At 38.0% G+C, this 26,997-nt stretch overlaps 1 protein-coding gene across 1 annotated transcript in view; it reads left to right on the top strand.

Annotated features, from left to right (window-relative positions):
• The window catches only part of RNF17 (ring finger protein 17), a 28,704-nt gene extending 1,938 nt beyond the window's left edge, over nucleotides 1–26,766 (top strand). Inside the window, exons 3-25 of the mRNA XM_010133131.1 lie at nucleotides 1,030–1,133; nucleotides 1,541–1,641; nucleotides 2,448–2,619; nucleotides 3,752–3,828; nucleotides 5,055–5,126; nucleotides 6,317–6,364; nucleotides 6,548–6,591; nucleotides 10,051–10,056; nucleotides 10,403–10,558; nucleotides 11,427–11,616; nucleotides 12,061–12,226; nucleotides 13,423–13,613; nucleotides 14,632–14,770; nucleotides 15,255–15,408; nucleotides 16,095–16,210; nucleotides 17,826–17,946; nucleotides 18,653–18,770; nucleotides 21,769–21,987; nucleotides 22,918–23,068; nucleotides 24,196–24,314; nucleotides 25,083–25,173; nucleotides 25,980–26,095; nucleotides 26,421–26,766. Of these exons, the coding sequence (XP_010131433.1) occupies nucleotides 1,030–1,133; nucleotides 1,541–1,641; nucleotides 2,448–2,619; nucleotides 3,752–3,828; nucleotides 5,055–5,126; nucleotides 6,317–6,364; nucleotides 6,548–6,591; nucleotides 10,051–10,056; nucleotides 10,403–10,558; nucleotides 11,427–11,616; nucleotides 12,061–12,226; nucleotides 13,423–13,613; nucleotides 14,632–14,770; nucleotides 15,255–15,408; nucleotides 16,095–16,210; nucleotides 17,826–17,946; nucleotides 18,653–18,770; nucleotides 21,769–21,987; nucleotides 22,918–23,068; nucleotides 24,196–24,314; nucleotides 25,083–25,173; nucleotides 25,980–26,095; nucleotides 26,421–26,766 (3,017 nt within the window). The remainder of the gene's footprint in view (nucleotides 1–1,029; nucleotides 1,134–1,540; nucleotides 1,642–2,447; nucleotides 2,620–3,751; nucleotides 3,829–5,054; nucleotides 5,127–6,316; nucleotides 6,365–6,547; nucleotides 6,592–10,050; nucleotides 10,057–10,402; nucleotides 10,559–11,426; nucleotides 11,617–12,060; nucleotides 12,227–13,422; nucleotides 13,614–14,631; nucleotides 14,771–15,254; nucleotides 15,409–16,094; nucleotides 16,211–17,825; nucleotides 17,947–18,652; nucleotides 18,771–21,768; nucleotides 21,988–22,917; nucleotides 23,069–24,195; nucleotides 24,315–25,082; nucleotides 25,174–25,979; nucleotides 26,096–26,420) is intronic.
• Nucleotides 26,767–26,997: the final 231 nt, after the last annotated feature.

Below are 26,997 nucleotides of genomic sequence, written 5' to 3'. Positions count from 1 at the left end.
TTTCCCTGTCAGCTCCCAAATAAAAGGACTTAAAGTTTGGGGCTTTTTTTAAAGCAGCTTCGCTTTGCACGGTAGTGCTTAACCTAGCAATGTATTTCTGTTAATGCATTATTTTAAAATATGCTGTGCTTGTGAATCTTGTCTGTGTTATGACATGCTAATGCCATTTGTTTAACAGAAGTGTATATTTCGGACAGACATTAAGTGCTTTTTTTTATTATTTTTCCTTTAGGCAAAAGGTAGAATGTGACCATTCTTTTTTTTCTCTTATGAAATTCAGATTTAGCTTTCGTTGCAAAAAAACTAAGTCAAGTATTTGGAATTAGACCCTGTCATTAAACTTTATTGAAAAAAGAATACTAAGATCAAACAGGAAAACAGCATTCCTTGTACTAGGAACTGTTTTCCTGTACCATAGAGATACTGTGATGGCTTACAACCTCTTGTTGCTCAGTTCAGCATCGCTTGCTTTGAAGCTTTGTCCCATTAAAATGCTGGGGAAGGTTCTGAAGGTGAAAACAGGCTTACAGGACATTTTTTACTGGGACTTGAATTTAAACATTTGCTTCTGTGACGACTCCTGTGCAGGTATTCCACTGTCTTTTCTTGCATCAGTGTAACACTGAAAGCTTACTGCATTTTTCATGTTTGTGACTTTTCCCCAAGTGATATTCCTGAATATTCTACTTGTTTCTTGGCTTCAGTATTCCCTTTCTTCTATGTTGCATGTTTTCTTTTCTCTCTGTTAGTAACTTTATTTTACGTTTCCTTCATGTGCTATTGTTTCATTTGGGTTTTGTGTGTAGGTTTGTGCACAAATAAACCAAATGTATTTAACAAAAAAATAATTTAGAATCCATGTTTCAGGCTACATTGTAAATGTTCTCGGTATGATTCAGGTGAACTAAGTATTTTGGGCCTGTTCACAGCCGTAGAGCTGCACAGAGCATTACACAAGATCATCAGTCGCTCATAAAAAGTGCCTTTTTGCCAAAAGGACAAATGAGTATAGCCCATCTTGTCTTCTAGTCATACAAGCAATATTTCCTCAGGTCAGCAAAACCAGGGAAGACATTGATGAAGCTTTCTGCATAGCTTCCTGTAATCTCAGCCACTTACATGATGCAGACAAGGTGGGTGAAAATAAATAATAAGGTATTAAATCCTGTCCTTGATTGAAGCTTTTTGTTATGAGTAGTCACATGTTAACATGCTGTTCAATTTAAGGCTTTTACTGCCTTAGTTTTGACGTCTCTTTTGTCCTTCAGCTGTTTGTGCTGTTTCAGCTTAAGTTGACATGAGGATCCAGACAGTGTGAGCTGACTAGAAGACAGAGAATACAAAGGGATTAATGAGGGATTAATTGGTTTAAGTGTCACTCCTAAATGGTTTAGCATAACTCTTTCTGCTGGAGTATTGATCACTGTCTTATTGTTCATAGCTTCTGTTCTGACCTGAATTTTTTAAAAAGTAATGTGATAGTAATAATAGTGAATAATGAAATAATAAATGCGTGTTTATTCAATACTGAACCAAATAGATGCTGAAATGCTTGGAACTGAAAGTCAAACAGGAAAGAGACGAAGTAGTAGAAACTGCAGATAGAGCATTTGACGAACTTGGAGCTTCTCTCCTCTTAAGGTAATAATCTGTTTTGAAGAATGGTGGGTGTGAGTTATTTTTAGCAAGAAGTTGTTTCTAATTTAGATAACAGAATTCTAAATAAACTTCCGGTCTTCCTTGTAGAGGTATTTCATGATACCTGTCAGTAACTTTTGTGCAATATTTTTGCCCTTTCATAGTGACATCTTGGAGTTAGTTTGCATGGTTGGAAAAAATTAGCTTATGCAGCCTCTGCTTTTTTAAAAAAAAAAAAACTTGGTCTTAATGACATTAGTTTTCTGAAATAGCTGAATTTTGAGGGTTTTTTTATATTGCCATTGGTGGATTATCGGTTTAACAGCAAAAATAATTTTTAAAAAAATTAAATTTCTGCTAATTTTTAAGCTGATTTAAGCCCAAAGACACTTTATTTCTTCAGTTTCAAAAATATTTGTATCTTCGGTTTTAAGGGGGGAGGGGTGTCAAAGCTTAGGATTCCAGAACAGCCTCCAAGAGGGAGATCTGATACCTGAACAGACTGAATTGTAAAATCCAACTGCTTAGTTTACAGTGGAATGTGATGAAAATGTTGGGAGGCTTGAATGGAAGAGTACTTGAAATGTTTAATTGAAAAATGTTTCTCCAAATAAAGTGGGTTTTCAGTGTTAACTCTTAACTTTTGTGTTTCCTCTTAAGTGCTTTCCACTTTTCACTGTTTGAGGAAAATAATATTTCCGTGTGAGATGAATCCTCTTTGTACTGTGGTGTAACTGGCAATCGTGTGTTAAAAGTTTGGCACTCAGCTATACAGATTCAAACTCTGAAAAGTAATGTTCTTACTGCAGGAAAAATAAGTTGCTTGCAGAGTTAGTGAAAAGCATCAACAACTACAGTGCGAGTGTTGCAAAAGTTAAGGAAGTCATCGAAGAGAGGAAGAAGTGCTTGATGGATGCCGTTAGGATTGCAAGGGAATTTAAAATTACACCGTCTATAAGAACCTATTTTGATCTCCCTCAGGTAGTTACATTCTTGCATAGTGGAATAATTTATTTTTAATGAATATATTCAAATGTGGATTGAAAGTTTCTGTGATCCGTCTTTCAGTTTGCTGACTTCAAACAGATTTTTGTGGTAATGCATTCTTACCCCCCCTCTACATATGCAGACACGCAGGGTTTATATTTGATCTTGGTCACAAATTAGGATCTGCTGGCTGATGTAAGACGTTAAAGATGGTCCTTGCCTTGAAGAGCTTGCTATCCCAGCAAGTGGAGGGGGAGGGCAGGAGAATTGTGACCCAGTATTGGTCAGTAAACAGGCAGCGTTTTCAGCACTTCAGAAGTCTCTCAAGACTTTCCCATTCCAGTTCTGTCCAGCTTTGTCACTGAACTGCTCCAGAATGAATAGCCGCATTCTCCTGATGCTCTTGGTGCCAGGCCCTTACCTCCATTCTTCCTCTGCGTCATACCTGCTGTTCACAGAAACCCAAACTACCTGCCTGTGCTGTATCAGACCAAAGGTCCATCCTGTGAATTCTGCTGTCTCTGACAACAAAAGATGCTTGGAGGAAGAATCTTAAGAACCTGGACATTTAATGGGTATAGGAATTTGAAGGTTAAGAATTTTATAATCAGTAGGATGCTTCAAGGTCATTACCCCGAATAAACATGCTTCATTCTGACCTAAGCTCACGTAACACTATTAAGACACAGAGTGTCTTGGTAGTGCTTGTTATGTATGTATTCCTATGCAGTGGCAACGAGTGCTGCGTGGTCTCATCATCATTTTTTATGTCATTTGCCTCTATCTTGCCCGTGCTCCCAGTGGGAGCTGGTACCCACTACCATCCTCTCATAGGCCTGTCTTCTTTCTCAGAAATCACCTTTTCAGTAGCTGTTCATACAGGAGGAAAATCTGACTCCTGCTACTGTTTACATGCTGATTTTAAAAAAATCCCCAACTGTTAGGTCTTAGCAATGTAAGAAGACATAATTGAGAATTGCCCGTTGGCTGTTCATGAGTAAACTCTTGGGATTTTTCTGTAAAATTGAAGATGTCATGCTCTGGCTTTGTCATGTTGTATATAGTAGGTGCCTGTGGAATCTGCTTTTTGTATAACAGAAGCTAAAACTGTACTTCTTACTTTCAGGTTATTTATACTTTAAAATTGCCAGTTGAGGCTGAACTCTCACAAGTGAAGAGTTTGAGTGAAAAACTATTTCCAAGGTAAATGAGTGGAGCAGGAGGTATATTGGGAGGTCAGCAGATGCACTGGTTTTCTGAATTACAAAAACTGTTCTCATGACAGTTAAACAGCAGAAATCGAGCTGCTTCACTTGCATTTTACTGAAAAACTACTAGTTCACTGGTATGTAAGCTCGTTGCTAACAATGTGCAGTAGCCATTCTCTGAGACATCAGGGAGAAAGCAAACTATACGCTGCTGCTATATAAAACAATATGTACGCATTTTAAAAATTTGGCAGACTTCTGCCACTTTTAAAATTCCTCTCCTTCCCTTATAAGTAGAAGTAAATAGGGGAAACAATGACTTCATTATTTTTCTAAAAAAGACTGTTTCTCACCTTCAGGAGAGACTGAAATGCTTTTGGGGGTACCGATGTCAAAGAAAAAATTGGTGGAAAACTTCAGATACAGTGTTGACCCCATTGAAAGTGCCAAATACCATTTCTATACCAGAAATGAGTAAGAAAGTGGTTAGCTGTACCACAGACACTAAACTTATGCAGCTTAGTCATAAAGGTGGTCAGAGTACTGTAATCCTAGTGTGTATGAAGGCATTCAGGAACAATGAAGAAGGAACCGAATGAAGATGGTGTTTGGTGAGAACATCCTGAGGATCCCATTATATTTCAGGACAAGGGATGACTCTAGGAGATAGAGGTTGTGTGCCAGATTCTGACTGGAATGGAGCTTAAATTCACAAATCATTATAACTGGACAGCAAAGCTAAGGATTTGATTGAATGAAGTTATATTTGCACTTCTGTTAGCCTAACTCTAAAAGTACTTAAAAGATTTTGCTAGATTTTATTAGTAAAGGAAACAGCTGTTTATCATTGTAACAGTAAACAGAACAAAAAGAGTATATATTATGGGCTTTAGTTATACTTTTGTTCTTCAGTACTGTTGGAGAAGTCTTCTCCAAGCAGCGTAATTTATTGAACTGAACTGAGGTATAGGTGTGAAAACTCAGTAAGTGAATGTAGGAGTACTGTCTGCATGAGAGAGAGAGCAAAAGGCAAAGGGTATTTTAAGTGTGAATGTGAAGATAAATGAGCAACCAAATCTGTTGTTAGTAGGAGTGGAAGAATAAAACTGGAGTAGGTAATTAACCACTTATTTTGCCTTTCCATGAATATTACACTGAAAAATACTGTCAGAGTGATTTAGGTGTTCATGTCACCTTCTGTAATGTTTCTTTTCTCTCGAGATTCTTCCTAAACACTGATGAGAATACATCATTGTTTCAAAATGTGGGCAAGATTGAATGGGAAACAGTGCAGTAAGTAGTTTGTTGGGTTTTTTTTTTTTAATAAAGAGGATAGGTATAGTAACTTAACCATTCTTCTAATGGTCAAATATTTATTGGAGATTAAATTTAAGAATAAAAATACCTGTATATGCTATGGGGTATCTAAGAGTATAATGAAACAAAGTAAAACTTCAGATGCTGGTATTTCAATCAGCATTGCAGTTAATCCAGTTAGTGTTTCAGTTCTGACACTTGAGTTTTACTTGCGTATCACCCACCTATACTGCACTGAATCACTGTAGTTATCAAGATACTTTTTCATGCTGTGTGCTCTTCAGCTTTGGCTGGCATTTAATGATACAATCATATAATCCTTTAGGTTGGAAAACATCTTTAAGCTCATCAAGACCAACCATAAACCTAACACTGTCAAGTCCACTGCTCAGCATCACGTCTGCACATTTGTAGTACACATAATAGAGATCGTTTGTTGTTTCACCATGTGGGAATTACTGATATGTGTGAATAAAATCAACATAAAATACTGAAGTCTATGGTATTTCCACTTCACAGTCTAAATACTGGTTTGTCAAAAGCAAGAAGACATTACTTAAGGTGAATTTCAACTAGACAAAAATTACTTTTATGTTAAAAATTATATTTGCTTATATTCTATTGGTCCCCTTCCCTGCAGTCTTTGACAAAAACTTGAGAGAAATGGAATGGAGTTGCTGTTAGGGCTGTTACAGTTAGCACTTGTTACGTTAAAAAAGGGTTATTGCATACTTGAAAATAATTTCAAGTAATACTTGAAAATCTTGCAGATTAGAGTGAAGAGGAACTGTTAGTGCCAAAAACATGTGACATGCATTTTGTTTTTAATGTGACTGTCTATGGCATTAGGAACATTTTTTTTGCAGGTAGTTTGTATTTGAACCTATGGTCTCAGATCATGTAAGCAGGGGTGGCTCTTACTCACCTGTGCCCAAGAACATGTGGCATTTTTTGTGCCATTCCTTTTTAGGTTTCAGAAATCATGTTACTTTTTCATTGTCTTGGTATTGAAAAGCGTAACGCAGCTTTTCAACCAGGTTTTACGAGATGTTTTCTTAACAGAGTTAAGATACATTCCTAATAAAACCTCTGCTTTGACTCGTGCTTTTCTGAAAACAGGCAAGATTATGTTAATGTCTCCAAATATAATGTTTCTCCAAATACAGTGAGGGTAATGGACGACACTCTCATATCCTGGATGACGAAGAAGAAATGCCAGGCTGCAATACTTGGGCATTGGTAGAGACTGTATTTCCAGTACTTAGTAGAGAAAGTAATACAAAGGCTCTTGAAAGCAAACGTCATATTTACAAAGAAGTGATAAATACTCCAGGAAAAGAAACTCTTTCTATGATACAACCTCAGAGTATTCCTGCTCAACCCAAGTCTCCATCCAGCCCTGATGTCATAATAGAAGAAATATTTGAAGATGACGTGGAAGGTAAGTTTCTTCATACTTGGTGCTTTCAGTGTTCCATTGTGGAGCATTATGTTGTGTGTTTTGTATTATGTTGTGTGTTTGTAGTTATACTTGGCTCCTATGAATTCTTCAATGATGCCTGTATTTGACTTCATCTTCCTTTGAACTAGCATTGTTTCTTTTTTTGTTTTCCTTTGCTTAGCTTTCTCACAAATCTCTTTCAAAGAGGGGTCACAAGTTCCTGTGTCTGTGTGGATGATTCTCTTTGACTCTTGGTTATTACAGTCCTCCTCAGAGTTTCTGATGTCTCCTGGAGAATGCTTTTCTGGCAGTTCCCTTGGATACCTGAATCTTCTCTCAGGGTGTTGTCCTGCATTAACTGGCAGTAACACTGAGGTTCCTCAGCTTGTCAGGTTTTCCCTGTACTTTGTTAGTAAGAGCGTAGCTTACAGGTCCAGAAAATGATCCCTCTCCTGTGTTAGGCTCCTGTGAGACTGAATCTGGAGTACTCAGTCCGGTTTTGGACCTTGAAAGTCACTGTCATACTGGAGCAAGTCCAGCAGAGCTTACAAAGCTGGTGTCCAGGAGATGCTCAAGGATAGGATTTATGGCATTAGAACAAGTTGGAACATGGAAATTCCAGTGAGATAATAGGGGAGAATAGATAGATGAATCCCACTGTATAATTAAGATGCTTAACTTCAAAGGGTTCTATGTCCGCAACATACCTAGAAAATCCCCATGGTTAGTATTGCTTGGGGAGGATGAGAGAGTGGGTGGGGGTGGTGCATCAGAGTAGTTGTGGTAGTGTAATAGCTGTGATCAGGGTGAAGTAAACTTCAGACGCTGGGCACAGCTGTTTGAAGTAGCTTACTCCAGAATCGCAGTGGACTTCACAAAGCTCTTGTCAGGACAAAATTCCTTCAAACTGCAGTGTTTTATGAATTTTTTGTGTCTTGAATCTAAGGATCTTAATGATAGTTTTGTAATCTTTGAATTAGCATTTGGGCTGGTCATGTGCACGCAGTCCCTACGTATGCATCTGTCTCACTCACACGAGATAGAGTATTTGCTTTTGCAGTGCCTATACAATACATGTAATTGCCCTTTACTGCCTTTGCTGCTTTACTACACGTGTATAAATACTTAACTAGTCTTACTTGTTAAACTTTCCTCCTAAAACAATAAACAAACAGAGTTTCCCACACAATATCATGCTGAGGAACAGAGGAGGACACTCTTCAGGAAGGAAACATCTTTTCAACACAAAGCTGGTTAGTAGTTTTCCTGTCTGATAAATAGTTTTATTTACTAGAAGGGACCCATCCTTTAAGCAGTAAGAGCAGGCACTGGAATTTGTTGGAGAGTTGCACACTTATGATGGCATTCTAGTTGGGATCGGGAATGTACTAGGAAGCGCATCTCCTGACTGTCCCTGCTTAGCATGTATTTGCTCACATGTAAGAGCGGACTTGGGTCACGTGAATTTTATTTTCTTCCAGCTAAAACTAGTCTGGGAGGTGCTTACAGTGCAGATGTCATTCTTAGCATCAGCAGCTTTGCTCTGTGAAAGCAGACCCTGGTCTGCTCCTTGTTCATGTAAAGATTATACCATTTTCTAAGATTTGCTATAAAGCCACCTTGCTGGGAGTACAGGAAGTCCCAGGCAACTTGGAGAAACTCAGCACTGGCAGTTTCCCAATACTTGGCCGGTATTTGACGTGATGATAGCAGTGCTTGCTGTGAACACTGTGACTCAGTTCTTGGATCAGTAATTTGTATACTGAATTTGGAAGTGTTGTCTTGTTCTTCCTCCAGTTATGGTTTTAGGAATGGTGAGTGAACAGCTAAATGTACAAAGTGAGTAGTTTGAGGAAATAAGTAACTTCATTCAGAAATAATGTAGGCATAGTTTGTGTGGTGCTTTGAGCTTTACTCACTGTTGAGTGTAAAGGACAGTAAAAGTTGAAGAGTAGAGATCACTGTATTGGCAAAGAAAGAAAGTGACCTAAGTTGATGAAGAAAGAAGCACTGCTGCAAAAAGATGTCTTAATCTAGGACACTAATATTAGCCAAGAAAAAAGGTGAAGGAAATGGCATTTTTTGGTTTGGGTTGGGTTTTTTTGATTTGCTGTTTTGGTTATTTTTTTAACCTCAGAGTCATTTAAGTGCGTTTCCCCTGTCCATTTCCTGTTCAAAAAGCTGAGAATTCACTGGCTGCTCTTAATGAGACTTGACAGTGTTAGGGAATTTTAGCAGTCCATAAAAAATTCTGTGGAAATAAGTAGTTAGCAGAAAAATTCTCCTAATGCCTGTAGTGAAGTTAGTGTAGTGTGTGCTCACCCTTCATTAGACATCAAAGAACTGGTATGGAGAGAGAAATACTGCACAGCTGTCACAGTTGTGTGATGTTTGAACGTTACCAGTTTGAGTATCTCTCACATATACATTAGGAGAACAAGATCTTAAGAGATTAAATGAGCACAGTTACCTGATGTGATTGTTTTCATCAGTAACGTGCTAAAATAACGTATTTTGTGCAATATTGGATCTTTTTTGATTATGCAAAGCATAATTTGAAGTTTGATGTAACGAGACTTTTGTTCTGTCCTGACAGTAGGTTTAGTTACCAGGCAAATAATATTTGATAAATTTTTCAAATTCTTTTCAGGCCGCTGTGGTTTGTTGGGGTTTTTTTTGTTTGCATTTAGTTTGCATTTTTAACAGCTTAAAGACATTTCTTCTGGATCCACCTGGCTCTAGTGATCCAGAACTGGCCCAGCTCCTGTTACTGTGTTTGGCTGGAGGGATCAGCCTCTACTGATCTAGTGAAGTGACTTAATACATGCTAGCTGACTCATCGTGTCACTGGAGATGGTGACCAGAAGAGTTGGCGCACCTATAGGTGAAATCTTCCAAGTCAGTCAGACTTTTTTCTTGGATGCCATCTTTTTCCACTGGAAATGCCCAAGAGTAATCTTGCATCTGTTCTGGACTCTGCGTTTCCTAAAATTGCAGGCACTGCCTACATGCCCAGAATGTTCCAAATGCCGATTCCTTGTACCATCTTTTTGCCCACAATCAGTTGTAGTTTGGAGATGGGCACAGAGATGGCAGTGCTCTAGGATGTTGCAAATCGGTTTGCTCTGCCCTGATCAGTCACGCAGGTGGCATCAGATCTAGGCGATCCTGCCCACTCTTTACCGGAAGTTTTGTGGTGTAAAATACTCTTGCAGGAACTGAGTTGCTGGGCTTCTAAAAGCTTCTGAAGCATCCACCACCTTTGGTGAGTAGCTTCGGAAAGAGAAACCTGCGTTTTGGATCCCAAATCAAGGGAGGTACCTGCAGTATAAATGATTTGGGTGCATAGTATGTCCTTTATGTAGGGTCACCTCTTAGCTAGCTTTAGGCCCTTCCTTGATCTTCATGCATTATCACTGAGTAACTAAACAAAAGTGTGTAGCATACCCGTTCTTAAAGGTATGAGTGTTAATCTCTCTTAATTTGCTTTCTAGGAGCTTCCTGTTTCTTAAATAGAGGGAATACAAACTCTGAATTACCTGCTTAAATTCAGGCTACTGCTTTGTAAACAGTGAGGCAGCCTTTTGTTTCACAGGGTAGCATAAGGGAGGTCATTGAAACTAGTGGATTTAATCAGAAAGCAAAACATGGTAACCAGTTTGAAACAAGTGTGAGCAGACTTGTCAGATTAAAAGCTATCTGAGGTAATGTTACCATGATCAAGGCAACGAAAACCTAATCACATGTCTAATAATACCTGTTGGAGTCACTTGGAGGGTGATAATCTGTTTTATCTCTTACTCTGATTCAGCAGAACTAGTGTTTGTAAGCCATGTTGTAAATCCATGCCACTTTTATGTTCGGAGATACTCGCAGAAGAAAGAAGCAAGAGTTTTGGAGAAGAAATTGGAAAACTTTTGTTGTAGTAAGAGTTCCCATCTCTTGTCTTCAGATTTTTTGGAACTAGGTAAGTTTATAATTTCTAAAGATCTGCATTAGCTTAAAACTAGCTTGCAATATGTCTTCCGTAGTATAACTTTTGTTTGGTTTTTTGGTTTTTTTTTCTTCTCTCTCCCCACCACCCTTTGCATAGTAAAGCAGTCCTTATGTGTTCTGGAATCTCTAATTAATGTTTTTTGGGAAACATTGTACATAGTATTCAGGTCAGTAGACTTGTATTAAATCATAAAAGGAAAACAGCAAAAGTAAAAAAGACCGCAGCTCTTCTCAACCTTGACAAACTGAGGGCTTTTAGTAAGCAGCAGTTGAAAACACCTGGTTGTAAACTTTGATTCCCAAACTGATAGCTTTTTCAGTTACTGATTATAATGACTAGCTTCGCTCTTTCATTACTTCAGTAAATCGGCTTTCTCTCATGCAAGCAACATTCCCTTCAAGTGGATAGTTGATTTTTTTTTTTTTTAAGTTCACTAACTGGATAGAAACCATTCTGGGAGTGAAAATGACAGTAATACACCCAAATTAAAATGTTCAGAAAGCTGATAAAAACCATGTAATAGTCTTCAGCTTTGATGGTTTTTTGCCACTTCACTAAGAGGTATAGAAAGTTTGCCAGAAAATACCTATTAATAAAAGCCAAAACACCTCCTAGCCTTACAGACTCTGTGTAAATGAAATGTTGGGACAAAACTTCCGGTGGCTATCAAGACAAAGTTTTTAATGCCTTTGTCTCTTTTTTTTATCAGTAGCGTTTTTACTACCTGTGTGGAAGATAGGCAGCAATGGAACGTTACACAGAACTGTAATAATACTTCGTACTGGAAACATCTGCTGAATTTAGTCTCTTCTTTTTTTTAATATTTGCTTCCATATAGGTGCTAGAACTTTTATTAAGAGTAAGGAAACAGAAATGTGGTGCCGTGGAACTATCACTGAACTAATTCCCCTAAAAAGTGAAAATAAGAGGAAGCCTTATGGTCCGCTAAGATACAGAGTTTGTGATATTGCACTGCTGGAAGTATTCCTGACTGATTTGGGAAGCACTGTGGTTCTAATTTGCTCAGGGTATGTTTACAGGAAGAGGTTTTTGTCTGCAATTGTTGGCCTTGACTGTTGCCACATAAGAGGATCGCTACTAAGAAACAAGTTCTTTGTCATCTTCACACAAGCAGATAACCATGCATTCAGATGACACATTCTGTACGTACATACCTCCCAGAGAAAAAGTGGCTGCGTATGTAAGTACACACACATAGAAGGCTTCACATGCTAAAATGTTTAACTTTGATTTGTATCGCAAGAGAGAACAGCGAGTCCTTGCTATTAAAAAAAACATTCACTGAGACTTTCCAGTTTTGTTTCAGTTAGATGACATTAAGCCAATTACTGCAATAGTGGCCTTTATTTTAAGTCTGGGGTTTGCTTTTCAGGGTTTTTTTGGTGTTAGCTTTTGGGGGGGAGGTTACCTTTCTTTTAAGCTGCTGCTGCTTTTATTCCCATTGACAATAGATATGTCCCTGCTGAAAGGCCTGAAGCTGCTGCTCTGGAGACTGTTGAAACGGATGACCTTTGTTTGTTCCTAAGGAAGCCTGATCGGCACATTGAGGCAGAACTTGCAGCTGTTCCTCCTTTGGCTGTACAGTGTTCATTGAAGGATATCGTTCCCAAAAATGCAGTAAGGAAAAGCTGTTTGCACTATTTCAGGAGATTTTTTTTCTTCCTTAGACTGATATTAAAGAATTTAAGTACATAATGTACAATGATCTTATTCTAGGAGAAACAGAAGAAAGCTCAAGAGAAGTATTGGGTATATTTTTCTTAAAAAAAGTTAAATCATCTCTTGTAAGAAGTTGGGTTGCATTGCTTTTATAGGAAGGGAAACGAGTTTACAGGAGTCCGTCTTAAAATGCTTTTGGGTTTACAAATACATATTTCAGGCTTAAATCTCACTACTCTTGCTCTAGACATTTTCTTTCCTCAAATTTAAAATCAAATTCCAGAACTGATACTCTTACTTCATAGGTGGCTGTTAACTTTATTTTGGAACAATCATCCAACCAGAGAAGAAATGGCTTCAGAATCTTTAAAAGAATCTTTCCAGGGGTTGTCCTTTGTTAATTAAAACTTTTTTTGCCATTCGAAAAATGTTACTTGTTTTCCTTCAGTATAACAACAAATAAAGTACTGTCAGCCTTTATTCCCTTAGAAAAAGGACATAAAACTGCTGGTTGCTTTGGTTTTTTTTACCAGTCCAATGTGGTCTGAAACAGCTTTAAATAAGAAAGATCTGGAACATTTTTCACAGATGTGGTTAAAATCCTTTCTTTATATGTGCTTTCATTTTATTCACACCTAAAAAGCACAGAAATGCATTAACTTCATCCAAAAGAAATAAATTCAGACAGGCTTTTTCGAGGTAGATGAAACATCACAAAGGATGCTGTGGAGAGAAGGAATTTGTAAATTGGCCAACCTAGATTGCACATTTATAGAGACACAAAAAGATAAGAAACTCTGAAACAACTTGGGAGAGCATAAATGTAAGTCATGACATGGAACAGCATATGACAATTCTGGTATATCTATCAAACAAATTAGAGGGGATGAAATCTTGAATGATTTAAAGAAACATGATGGAAACTGCAGTCCTTTAGTCTCAGTTAAAAACACTTGCAAATCTATCATAGAACAATATTGTTTAGGGATGTCCTGGCTGTGGTCTAGAGTGTGTCCTAACTCTGTTTAGTTTTTCATCTGTTTGGATGCATCTGTGCTACTTTCCTTGCTTTTACTTTATTTTTAATTACTATTTGTATTTTTTGTTTTAACACTCTGACATCTTCAGTAACTTTCTCTTTCTTCTTAACACAGAGCGAAGGTTGGGGAGAAGAAGTGAAGATAAAATTTTTAGGAATGGTGAAGAATAAAGTTGTTTCAATGACCATATTTAGAGAAGAGGATGGTGTTCTCATTGTGGATTTGAGAAAACCTCCATTTAATAAAATAAGCGATAACATGCCAGTGTCTCTCAAAGATGCATTAGTTTTTTTAGACTTGGCAAAGTATGTGTTTTCCTTTAGTTTATGTTCTTATGCTGTAAATTATAATGATATAATACTTGTGAAGTTAACCAAGCAAGTCACTCTTGCAATATTTGCTGTATTAATGTTTGATGCATTAAACTTCAGCAGCATCTGATGATTTCCTTTTTTCACCTTTACTAATAAGCCCCGTGTCTCACTCGCACTAGTCAGGGCATTTAGATAATGAACTTTTATTTTAGAAAAAAAAAGTTCTGTACAAGTTTGAATAACAAGCAGGTGAAAGGAGAAATCCTTAATTTCTACTATGGACAGAAAAACATAGAGAAATCAGCATTGTAGCTGATTTGGCTGGTAGGCAGTGACAGGCTACAGTGAGCACATCTGAACCAACCACGTGACGTGATGCATGTAGCCCCAGCACAGCAAATAGGAGAAGATGCGATAGGGCATAAGGTGGAGGTTGATGTTGGCAGTAGGACAGAGGAGAGCTGTGTTAGAGGTACCTCTGGAAGAGGCAGGAGATGAGAGAATGTGAGTGTTCCAGTATTTGGATACAGGGGTACATCGTGCAAATCTGTAGGAAATTATAGTTCATTTTGCTGCGCAGAGAGAAAGGGCTTGGTTTATATTTGAACATAACTCGTTACGGAGGTGAGACCAGCAGGAGATAATTTTTTACTGCATCTGTATTCCGCAGGTAATTGCTTTTTCCCATTTGAGGAAAGGGAAATCTAAACAAAAATGGTTTTGCTGATGCAGTGAATAAGTTAAATGTACGTTACTGCATCCCTAGTAATAAAAGCTTTTTAGGAGGCAGCTGCCGTGTATCATTCTTCATATGTTCATTGGTGATGGGAGAAGCATTAAGGGAGAAGAGGCTGCACCAGCTGCAAGCAGGAAGCTTCAAACATGAATCAAGTTATTTTTATGAGACCATTTTGTGGTTTTTATGGGAAACTTGACATTTGAATATAAAAAGGCTCCTTCTCAGTTAATTTTGACAGATGTATTCAAAATTTCGTTTTGTTTACCTTAGGTTTAAATCACAGCTTCCCGGTCAGTTAGAAAATAATACCATCTTGCAGTATAGTCCACCTAAGATTCCCCAGGAAAGAGAAGAAGTTTCTGTTGTAGTTTGTCACATTAATAGTCCAAGTGACTTCTATCTCCAACTGGTAAGTTTAGAAATAAGGTCTCTTTAAGTAAAACTCTGAGCAAATATTTTAATGTTGAGCTACTTGTAGTCTACATTAAATAAGCCTCAATTTCCATTTACGTCTGTAACCTGTTACCTGTTTCAGGATTGCTGGAATTAATAGGTTAAATTAATTCCTGCAATCCTGGATTAATTCCAGGAATTCTTAGAATTTCAGAAAGTTAACATTTTTATGTCAGTTTTATTACATGGTTAATTCTTATGTTGGTATTTAGTGTTTCACTCTTCAGTGATTGAGCAGGACAATATTCAACAATCATTAGGCTCTTAATTCACTTCATGAATTTATAACCTCTGTTTAATTTGTAGGGGAAGACTATGAAGTACACCATTGGAAAAAATGATCCTTAAAAGAGGAAAAAAAGCATTTAAATACCATTAATACTATTCAAAAAGAAAGTAACATCTGCTGTCTATGTGTGTGTTGTTTTTCTTATAATTAGAGTGATAGCCTGTATTCTCCAGCTCTTTCAAAGAGAATTCAGAATGTGTATAAACATGAGTATGGGGAAAACCTGGAAATTATCTGCCCAGTTGAAGGCCAAGCCTGTGTTGCAAAACAGGAAGATGGGAATTGGTACAGAGCACGGATTATAGGTGAAGTATTGATTTCTTCACTCTAATCCTAGGTTCCAAAATCAGGTCCATTACCAATCAGAGTCACACTCTGGGTAAGAAGAGTAACAAACAGCCAGTGTTTTTACTAGGCATTCTAACAAGTAGGTTCATAAAGTCAGTAGCACTAATTACGTTATATTCTTTTGTTATTAATGAACAGTTATTTATTTATTTACATTATACTTTTTAGAAAGAGCAGTGGTATACTTTGTATTTTAGTGAAGTTGTATTAAATAGTTATTTTAAATAATGTATCATTTACTAGTACAGTTTGCACTGCAGGTTTGTCTGGCATAGCCAAACTCAGAGTAACCAGTGCGGGTTAGTAATTTCCCATAGTAGTTCTGAAGGGGATGGGGCCAGCGCTTGTGCTCTCCACTGTGTTGCCTGTATGCTGATATGTCTACTTGGCATTTATTCAGTGTGCCAGTGTCTCATAAAGTGATTCAACGGAAGGGGACCAAAATGCTAACTCTTGTCATTTCCAGAACCTGAGAGACCTGGCTTTTAAACAATAAAATTTTTTATTGGGTTATAGAACATGTGAAGATGTGATACTTTGTGGGTTTATGGTGTAAATGTCAGTTTTGCCCTGGAATTCTGGTGCTTTAACTTGTATCAGATACTCATTTTTTATTTAATCACTTGGGTTCTTTTTCTTGAAGGGCTGCCAAGTAACCACGAAGTTATGGTAAAATATGTTGACTTTGGCAGTGTTGCTCACATAACTCTTAAAGATATACGCAGAATAAAAAAGGAGTTTTTGAGCTCTCCAGAAAAGGTAAATCAATGCTTGTCTGAATTAAATACTCGAAATAAATAGAATCTTAATGAATAGAAGGGGAAAAAAAGAAGGTTGTTAGCATTCTGAAGTAAATAAAATGTTAAGCAAGTTTCTTTTTGCATGGGTTATGATATGACTCACTAAATGTGTTTTGGGTACACACTGAAAACTCTGAATTTTTTTGATGTCATTTAGTTTTAAATGAAATCCAACGTTACCTTGCGATGAGGAGGTGTATATACATCGTGTGTGTGTGTTTAATTAAGATACCTTCTTTTACTCTGTAGTAAGCCAAATTAATTTTTACATTCTTTCATTTTCAAATGATAATCTAATCATTTTTTAAAAAAAGGTATTTTTGTTTTATGGCTTTTAAAGTTTGGTGTTTTCCTAAGTGTTGGTATGGTAAGAGTTTCTCCCTTTTGACAAGGAGAAAAAATGAATAGGAAAGGAATTTGGCAGTATTTCTGTAAATAAAAACTGCACAATTCTTTTTCATTAGCTGTTCATTTATTAGTTCTGGTTGACAAACGTAAGTATGCTAAACTTTAAAACTTTATATGTTGATAGGAGATTTTTAACCAGTTGTAAGCACCAGAGGTAGTGGTTGTTGTAACCAAGGTTGGCCAGCGTCATTCACTGAAAGTGGGATTTACTTGTTTATATTTTGAGCAGGTGTTTCTTGGGAAAGCTTTAGCCAGAATAATTGATTCTTGAGGAAACTTCTGAAAATGGCAAAATATTCTTTCAGTTGCAATATCTTAATGCTTCAGGTCAAAGCAGCTAATGAAGAAGGGTGTTGGGATTTTTTGATGTATCCCATCATTCCAGCTGGTTGCTTGTTACTGACAAAGTAGAAATCCTCCAGGAGATCTGTTAAGCATTTCACACTTCTTGAGCACGTAATACTATGCTCACTTTGAACATAAAGGAGAAGGTGCTGAAGAGTTGTGGATACAGATGGGTATCTGAACACTAGAGAGTGGTCAAAAAAAAAAACCTTGAACCCATCAATTACTCTGAAACTTCAACATTCCTATGCCATATATAAGTTATGGTGAAACACTCCAGCAAGGTGTTTACACTTGAACTTTGAGTAAGAAATAACAAGTTCCTGTTGCTATTAATTTTAATGCAAGTTATGGGAAGACCAGCAGATTTGAGACTGCTTATATGTTGCTGTGGTTTCAAATCTTTTCTGTCTCTGAGTTCTTCAGACTTCTACAGTGGTATAGTCATGTTAGTCTTAGATGCTTTGAGTCTGGGATATTATGATATTATATATCATAAGCAAAAGAGGTTGAAGGCTTCCTTTATTACCTCCCTGCAGTAATCTTTTCTGACATCTGCACCAATTCTATGCCTAGCCATAAAGGGAGACAAGGAGTAGTAAGCCCTACTTCAGCAAGAATGTATCCGAGTTTGAGGTTCATGCTCAGCTGCTGGCAAGGGCGAGGCCAAACACGGTACCAAATAATGGCAGTGTGGTACCAGAAGCCAAGGTCATGCTGTCTTGCTGTCCTGGATGAGTGCAAAGCAAAGGCTGTGATTTGGTTGTGATGAGGTGGTGGTGTTATGTGATGGTAGATATGTCATTTGAGTTATTCTTTAGGCAATCAGGTGCGGGCTGGCTTGCATTGAGCCTTATAAAGGGGCAAATGAGTGGGACAGAGAAGCCACGAAAAGATTTGAAGAAATGACTGAATACAAACATATGCAGTGTTTAGTTGATGGTAAGTTATCAAGAGTGTATTAAATTATATTTAAGTATCACTGAGTTGTCTCAAATGTACAAACATGCACTTCATATTTTAAGTACTGTTTGTTTGAAAGGCTTACATTCATGCTTGTGACAGGTAGCCTGGAGGAAGAATATCTAAACATGAACTAATTAGAGGAGACATAACAGAGGAAACTTCTGACAGCAGCTCTGTTTATGTCTTCTCTTATGGCCCACACAAGCATGAAGTGATACAAGTATTTTGGTCTATTAAGATGGATTTGTTTCCAAAAGTACTACCTATCCTTGACTTTTCCTGACTTTGTTGGTAGCTGGGAGTGTGATCACTGCTGCTTTAAAACAAACAAACAAGAAAATCGCCACCACCACCCTCCCCCAAAAAAACCCAAACAAACAAAAAAACCACCTAAACAAACAAAACCCCGAACTACAGATAATCTATATATTTCTTGGTGTTTTTCTCAGTACTATTTATTGTTAATATGCAGCTGCTTATTTTTCAGCGCCTGTGGAATGGTGGTTTAGAAGCCATCTAATAAATGGAATTACATGTAGCAGTTGGTGTCTTTGTACAAAAATATAAATGTAATTTTACAAAATTCTGTCTTTTAGTACTGTTTGCCATGCCTCCAAAGCCATAAATAGTCTTTATACTGTCATTCATTGGCACTAATTATGTTTATATTATTCATTCACAGAAATTTTAGATAATAACATCTTATCTGTTGAACTCTTTGACTCCTCTGCTCTTCACGGAAGATACTTTAGTATTAACTGCCAGCTAGTTGAAGAAAACCTAGCATCCTTCACACCTGGGTAAATAACGCTGTGCATAACTTAAAGTATTTGGAAATACTAAATTTGTGTAACAAAATGACTGGCTTTAGTATGTCACCTCCAGTGGCTGGAATTTTCCACGTTTGTGATAAATTCCCTATAAATTCATCAGCTGATGCAGGTTAAAGAGTGTAGCTCTACAGTTTGGCAAAGTTGAATTCTCAAACTAGATCTTGCCTAATGTAGTGTATTGAAATTGTAATTGATTCAGAAGTTAGAGATTAAATGCTTGCATCATACTTGTGTGCCTAAGTGTCAGATCTTCCAAACTGGTTATAGTTAAGGTTCCCATTCCCTTGTGGTAAGAAAAGAAATACTGCTTTTATGTGCTTAAGCTACACCTAAGGGAAGTAACTTCTTTCGAAGGTCTGTTATTAGAAAATATACTCAGAAGCCATCTATGACAGCGACGGACAGAAGAGCAGGGAAGCCTGCTGGGAGAGGTGGGACTGATAAGGAGATAACACTGCTGCATTTAATTTGTTAGCTTTTTGGAAAGATAATCCATGGTTTGTATTCGTGAAAATTGGTGTTCAAAAATTACTAATGAAAGAGTAATTATTGACAATTACGAAAATAAAAAACTGTTTTATAAAAGGTTTTGATTCCAAAAGGAAGTTCCGGGATTTGCTTTTTTCAGGAGGAAGCAAATAAGTGAATTTTCATCTCTTAGCTCAGAAATACAACTAAATCCTAGTAACACTTTTCTTCTACTCCTCACAATTGTTAGTAAGAGTTTTGTCAAGTTAAGAAGCTTTATTTGAATGTGAACAGCTGAATTGTTTTGTCACTGCCAGTAGAGTATTTTGTTGTGTTGCAGCTATAGTTAGATGCCTGCTTGCAACCTACAAATAAGTGGGTGTATTACTTTTTATATAAGTTGCTGAGTAACACTCTTAACTTTACTGATGTGGATTTTTGGTCACTTGCTCAATTCACCCTTTAGCTGGGCTGGGGAGAATATAGAAGAAACAGGAGCAAGGAAAATCATGGATCAAAATAAAGACAGGGAAATCACTCACCAAGTACTGTTGCAGGCAAAACAGACTTGATTTAACTTACGATTAATTAGCATAAATATTTAATTACTGATTCAGACATTGGGCACGAAAGGCAAACCCTGCCCTCCCCCTTTCCCAGGCTCAAGTTTGTTCCAAGCATCGCTCCTGCCCTTCCTACACTCCAGTTACAGTCAGTCCCTTCTGCGAGGCTGTGAGCAGTGCAGGGGGTGGGGTCAGGAAGCAGCAATTCCTCTCTGCTGCTCCTTCCTTGTTGCTGTCTTTCTGTGCTCCATCGTGGGGCCTCCACTGGACTCAGTCCCTTCAGGAGTGTGCCTCTCCCCATAGAAAATACCTTCTACCCTTCCGACCTTGGTGTTGCCCACATTACTTCTCTTCTGTGCTCTTCTCTCTCTCCCTGGCATTTTCTACCCTTCATCAAATTAGAGGTGCCACCAGCTTGACTCAAGGGCTCATCCAGGTACTGGGGAAGGTCTGTTGCAGAGATGGCTGTAATGGGCTGTGTCTGCAAGGGACAACACCTGGCCTCTTCTCTCCGAGGTCACCCCTGTAGCCTCTCTCCCCATGTCTTCCAGTTGGAATGTTTCCATTGTGAGAAGGGGGAGGAGGAGGTGAGGGCGTTGTTTTGAGGGGGCCTTGGGGGTTTGGGGATTGCAGGAGAGCACAGCGCTCCTTTGAAGCTGACTTGCTGACCAGCAGACAGCACTGGGATAGGAAGTAGTCCATACAGAATTCCAGGAGGAAACCTTGGAGTCTGAGGCTTTTTCTAAACGGATTGTTTTTTCTGATGGATCTGCAATGATAATGCTATGCTGGAGTTACTAGAGAGGGGGTTGTTAAGACATGTAACACGTATGTCACTTGGGAGAACTCTGTGTTGCAGATTGCCTGTGTCCATTTCATAGTTCAGATTAATTGTACACAAGGATGTTCATGAGATTTGGCATTCATTTCTTCCCTGGTTCTACAAGTTAGCTGTTTTACTCAGCGGTTTCCAAATACCTGCATCAGGAACATTTGCAAAAATAATCGTGCAGCAGTACGTAGATGATGATTCACTATTTAACAGAATTTTCTCTGTGACAGAGCAGTTTGTTTCCTTCCCATGAAGAAAAAGTCAGGTGATAGATCTCTGAAAACAGAAAAGAGTTCCTTCCTGGAGGCCCAGAAATGGCCGGCAGTTAAACTCATGCTTGCTGTCTCCTTTAGTCAGTGATTGTTACAGGAGGCTGTTTCTTTTGAATTAATGGGTATGGGTTTTTTCAAGCTGCAATCTCTTAACGTCTCTAGTTGGCACAGTTTGTGCAAACTTGTACTCTGCTGGGCTGTGGTTCAGAATACATGCCAACCGACTGTTGGGCTTTACTGTATCCAGTTCACAGAATTTAAACAAGTTTTCATAAAGGTGTTACCATGACCGTACTTCATTCAGTACTCTATTTAGGAGAGTGCTAGCACCACTTATGTTGTAGGCTAAACAGGCAAATGTTTCACTAATGGTAATACTCTTCAGGTCTGAAAGGAGTGTATACACATCTTAGAAGGTAAATGTTGCAGCTTTTACTCAAAGGCAGCTTTGATTTCCAGAAGCATGATAGTAATTTTACGTCTTTTTAAGCCAGACACAAACATGAATGTTCAGCAGCCTATTTGTGTCAGGCTTGCTTTTCTGCTGGCAGCCTATATTGCATAGTGCTTTCATCTGTCAGGAGAATGTGCAAGGATACCTTCTGAAGGAGAATAAATGTGTGCTACTGTCACGAGTCTTTCAGAAGTAACATTTAGAAATATTTTTGCCTTCTGTTGGGATTTTTTTTCTGCTTTTCTAACTTACTCAGTATTCTTTACTCTTCATGTTGAATGATTCCTCTCATGTTGAACTGTGATTATTGAGCTCTTTTTCACTTGGTTAAAAATGTTGTTAAAGTTCCATTCTAATGACTTTATGCTCTTTACAGGTGCACTGCAAGGGCCACTGTAAGGCCTAATGAAATATGGGATGGTCCTCCAGAAATTCGTGAAACCTCGGAAGGTTTAAGTCTTACAGACATGAAATCTGTGGATGAAGGAGATTTCAGATCACTTTCTAAGAAAGAGCTGCAAGTGAGAATTAGTCATGTTGTATCTCCTAGTAAAATTTTTATACAGTGGCTATCATCAGAACATACACTGAAAAGGTACTAAAATTCAAAGAACTTTTCTCGATTTAAGACATGCTTATTACAAACTGGTGAAGTACAGTTAGAACAAACTGATTCGGGTTGCATTTGGCACTGGGTACTCTTGAATGCTGTTGTCTTACACTGTTTTTCTGAGGAAAGTATAGGAACACTATGTTGTCGCATAATCTAACACCTCTTTCCAGTCAATTTTAATGTAGTAAGTATTGGGACCTGATAAGTGCAACACTGTTGAGAAAGATTAAATCTTTTCTGCTCTTTCTTTTCTCCTCCTTGTTCTTTCATTAGAAATCTTACTTAACAATACCAGTATCCTAAGTCCTAGAATGTCAATCAGGTTATTTCTTTAAACATGATTCTCACATGCTGTTGGGAAGGCCTGAAGTGATCTCTAGACAGAGACATAGGTGTATCAACCTTCCAGTGGTAGATATTTAGATAATAGTGCATACTGTCTGGAGAAGGTGAAATGGAAATACCATTGCTTGGTGCAGGTTGCTTATTTTTTGCCTCTTCTCCCTTTTGTCCTTTCACCTTCTTGCCTGTAGCTACCTGGAGTCCCATTGAAATAGTCAAAACACTGAATGAGTACCATGCTCTCAAGTTGCTGGGGGTAAATAGTGCTTCTGTCAAATAGTGCTATGCAGAAGGGTCAGGATCTTTCAGATCAATTCTTTTGTTTAAGAAAGCATGATAGTTTTACAGAATTTTTATCAGATTGCATGTGTTTTGAAGCTCCCTTCAATGTACTTCTAACGTCATGATGAAAAACTACAACACTATGTGTCTGTTAAACAGTTACTAAAACTTTACTGTGTGCTGGTTAAGTACTAATTGACTAAATAAACCCTTTATTCACTGGATAAAATTTGACATCTAGAAAAGTGTTTGTTGTGTGTTTGTTTTTGTTTTTTTTTCTAATGTTAGTTTACAGAAGGAGATGGCTACCACCTACAGAGAATCCCAGCCGCAGTCTGTGAAGTGGGAATGCAATATGCACTGTGCTGTTTACGTGCATGATTTGAAACAGTGGCAAAGAGGTCAAATAAGCAGGATTGTCTCTAAAACAAGAGCAGAGGTAAGCCTCCTCTTGTAAGAGGGTTCATATTTTTATTTCTAATGTTAGTAAGCATTCATTGATAAAAATAATGTCAAACCTTTGCTTTTTACTTCTGTGTTAATATTTTCTCATACAGCCTTTTGCTTTTGTCAAGAGTTTTAAGTTACGTTGTACGTTGCAGCAAATAAGATTATGGTCTCATCAAAGCTCAGATGCCTTCAGCAGGGAACCTGGTAGTTGAGGAAAGCTCTTGAGGTTGGCTTGGTGTATGTTTACACTATGCTTTGCAACATGGCACAGATTCCCAAGCTATAGCCTAATGGTTTAGCTTAGATTCCAGAAGCTATGTGAACCTGAAGGTCACGTTCAAACGTAATTCGAACCAAAAGATGGAACCTGTTGAAGTGAGTGCAGCACCACAGGAACACTTGGGAGTTGTGCTGTTGCCTGAACCCTAAACGGATGGTGATGCACTATGCCATCCATGTAGGTGTAACATTTTCCACTGTAACTTCTCACACAGTGCCGCTTTAAACATGCATTTTGTTGCACTCATTTGAAAAGATCATGGAGCATCAGAAGAGGCTTTTTGTGAGCAGGTAACTACTTACCTTGAAAGTAAGAGTGGCTTTTTAATCCTACAGATAATCCAGGACTGGATTACCATTGGTTCTCTCTACCAACATCAGATTATGCCCATGCGTATTGCTAGTAGGAAGCAGAGGTGGGACTTTCTGTACCTCTGGTCTGCATCATCTGCTTTCTAAGGCTAAGAGCCCTCAAACAACTATTTAACCGCGTCAAAATAAAAAGCAAGAGGTAGAGGGCAGCTATTTCAGCATTTCTAGATTTACAAATTCAAATGCACCAACATAACTGAAGCACTGGAAAAGAAACTTTCTTACTCAGTTAACAGCCTCTGTAAAGTTGTTTGACCCCCTTTGAGCACATTTGTGTGATTTGTCCTCTTGGTACACTGGGGTAGTTACTTGTGTGAAGAAGGGCTTCAGTGCAAAGGCCATTCACTGAATCCTAGTAATGCTCATTTGAATTTTGTTCACCTATTCAGGCGTGCTTTGAATTATCATTTGTTACAGACAAAACTGTGAGAGAGGTTTTTTCATTGTGTTTCTTTTCTGTAACAGGTAATACTTTATGATTCTGGAGTTGAAAAAACAGTGGATATCAGCTGTCTAAGAAGACTTGAGGAAAATATGAAGATAATTGGGACATTAGCGATAGAATGTTCTTTGGCAGATATAAGGTAGCCTTTCCCTTATACTGAGTAGCAGTATTAGAAACCCAATAATGATATAACAATATTTTTCCTGTGTTAGCACTGTGGTTTGCTTTTTGAATAAAGAGGAAATGGGTTGACTCCTGTGATTTGTTTTATAAAGGGGTTTTGTTTCAGGGTTATGCTACATAGCAGTAAAGTTGAAACTGTGCTATAGAAAAAGATATTTATAGAACAAATTATTAAAATACTGGACAAATGATAACAGGTTTTTCTTATTTCACTGAACGCTTCTTTTCTTTGTTCAGAATTTGATTTGAATCGGTTCTCATGAAAATGTCTAGGAGGTGTATCAGTTTTAGACTGCAGAAAAGAGGGATAATGGGAGTAGTCTCCTGTGCATTTGTTTGTGTGCTGTATACAGTCACAAAAAAATAATGGTATTACCCATTTCCTGAGTGAATATAAAAAGCGTGTTTTATAGATGAAGTATGGGTTTTCCTTTTTTCTGTTAAGATAGATGTCATACTTCTGGAACTCATGATCCTCCTTGTTTTGAGATTTTGGGGATTATATTTTTGAATTCTTCAGTCACATCGATCCAGAGATGAACAACCATTTATTTTTACTGTCAACTGTAATGGACATTGTCTTTTTCCCATGACAGTTCAGGCAGTTTCAAGAAAACCCCAAAATCTCAGTAAAGTGAAGGATATGTGGTTAAGATGAGGATTTAATCATACAAATAATCCAAAACTGGATTACTAGTCCTAATCATAATTTGCTCGGTGTTAGCCCAACAGGTGGAAGCACGCGGTGGACAGCAACAGTGTGTGAATATTTATCCAGTTACCTCACCGGGGCACAAGTAAAGATAATCATCCAGGTTTGCAATCAAAACCACCAGTATTCATAAAATTTCTGATGGGTTATCTGTTAACTTGAATTTTTTTGTGAATGTTTTCACTCTTCAAAAAGTCCTGCATGGGACTTGCTTAGATTGCTGTTTGTGATAGGGGGAAAGATGTTTTTTTTTCTTTTGTTCCACTTTTCTTTCATTATTTACTGGATCATTAGAGCAGTTTGGCTACCCAGTGTGAATAGAACACAGTCCAAGATACATGTAGTTACTGAAGAATAATGTTTATATCTTTGTGATCACCGGATGCTGACAGCTTTAATGGACAGATGATCGAGCTGCTCATGGTCTTGGTGAGAAAGATTTCAGCAGCTACTATATTAGTTTTCAAGCCTCCGAAACTGAAAGAACGAGTCTGATGCTCTATGAACATCATTAGTAATTGATTTCTTCCACTGATTAAAAAAACCGAAATTATTATGAAGGTTTGATTTGTTTACTATCTGTTGGCAGCTGCCGGTGAGGTTTTATGATGTGCTTGCAAAGTTAACTTAGTGGGTTGAAAGCATCTGCTGGAGGAAAATAAGTTCATTGTTACAGCTGAAGGAAGAAGCAAGATTTTAATCTGTTAGGTTTTTTTAATGTCATGTTTAGAACAGTTGATAAAATGATTGGAACTGTGATATGATTAAATAAATTTAGTGTCTTCTAGTGTGGGCATCAGTTGTCGAATGACATATGATCTGCAGTCAAATAATAAAATTAAAATTAGGCTTGTAGCTTAGAGGAAATGCCTATTGTAATATGTTGTCCATCACTCTCATTTTTTCCAGAGGAGTGATGAGACTTATGCATTGCCTGTGGACATGCTTTACAAAGATGAAACAGGAAAATTGGTGGATATTTCAGAACACCTTGTTCAAAAGGGTTTGGCTCTTAGAAGGAGAAGGTTTGGATACTTTTTATTTTCTTTCAGACTGTCATATTCACATCCTAATGAGCTAATAAGTAAAGCAAAAATGTGGATTGTCCTCTACTGTATAAGTAGCACTAGAACTCGCATCTTCAATGAGGTTACTTGAGTATAACATTTTTAATTGTATTTGTTGCATATTTCAGTTCTCTAGGTTGGTAGATGGCAGGTTTGACAGTATTTTAGCAGACATTTGTCATCTTTATGTGTTTGGGTTTTTGCTTCTGTTGTTTTATTCTCTTGCACTCTTCACGTTCTTTGTCAGTTAATATGTTGATATGATTTTGATTGAATCTGCTAGAACTAATAAAGCTGACGTGGCTTGCTCAGTCTCCAAGAAACATTTCAAAGTACATGTAGAGCAAGAGGATGCACAACTGGATGGTCGTAATTCAGAAGCTGCATGTGCGAGGAACAGCACTGCTCCAGAGGAAAGCATCATTGTTTCAGAGAGTGAACAAAAATCATGCAAAAGATACCAGTCAGTGCTTTATTCCGGAAGGGCTGATGTGTATAAATCACCCACTATACCTGAAGAGAAAGTTTTTCAAGCTGTAGTGAGTTGCATTGGATATGACGGAACAATTTATGTAATACCAAAATCATTTGGTAAGGTTACACTGAGGAAAATATGTTTATGTCTTTGAATCTGATGACTTTGGAGTATGAGATTGTACCCCATGTGCGTTCTCGTAGACATGTCCCGTAGCAGGACGCGGTTCTGAGCGATTCCTGTTCGGGAGGATTGCTGCGGGCAGGTGATGAAGCCTTGGGTGCAGGGCGTGCGTGCGCCGCTGCCCGGGCTCTGCCCCGGTGCGGCAGGTCCGGCAGCTCCTCGGTGGAGGAAGCCCGGATGCCCAGCAGGTGGCGCCCTGTCC

This window comes from Buceros rhinoceros, unplaced genomic scaffold, assembly GCF_000710305.1.
Source record: "Buceros rhinoceros silvestris isolate BGI_N320 unplaced genomic scaffold, ASM71030v1 scaffold41293, whole genome shotgun sequence".
Taxonomy (NCBI): Eukaryota; Metazoa; Chordata; class Aves; order Bucerotiformes; family Bucerotidae; genus Buceros; species Buceros rhinoceros.
This window is presented reverse-complemented; position numbering and strand designations above follow the sequence as displayed.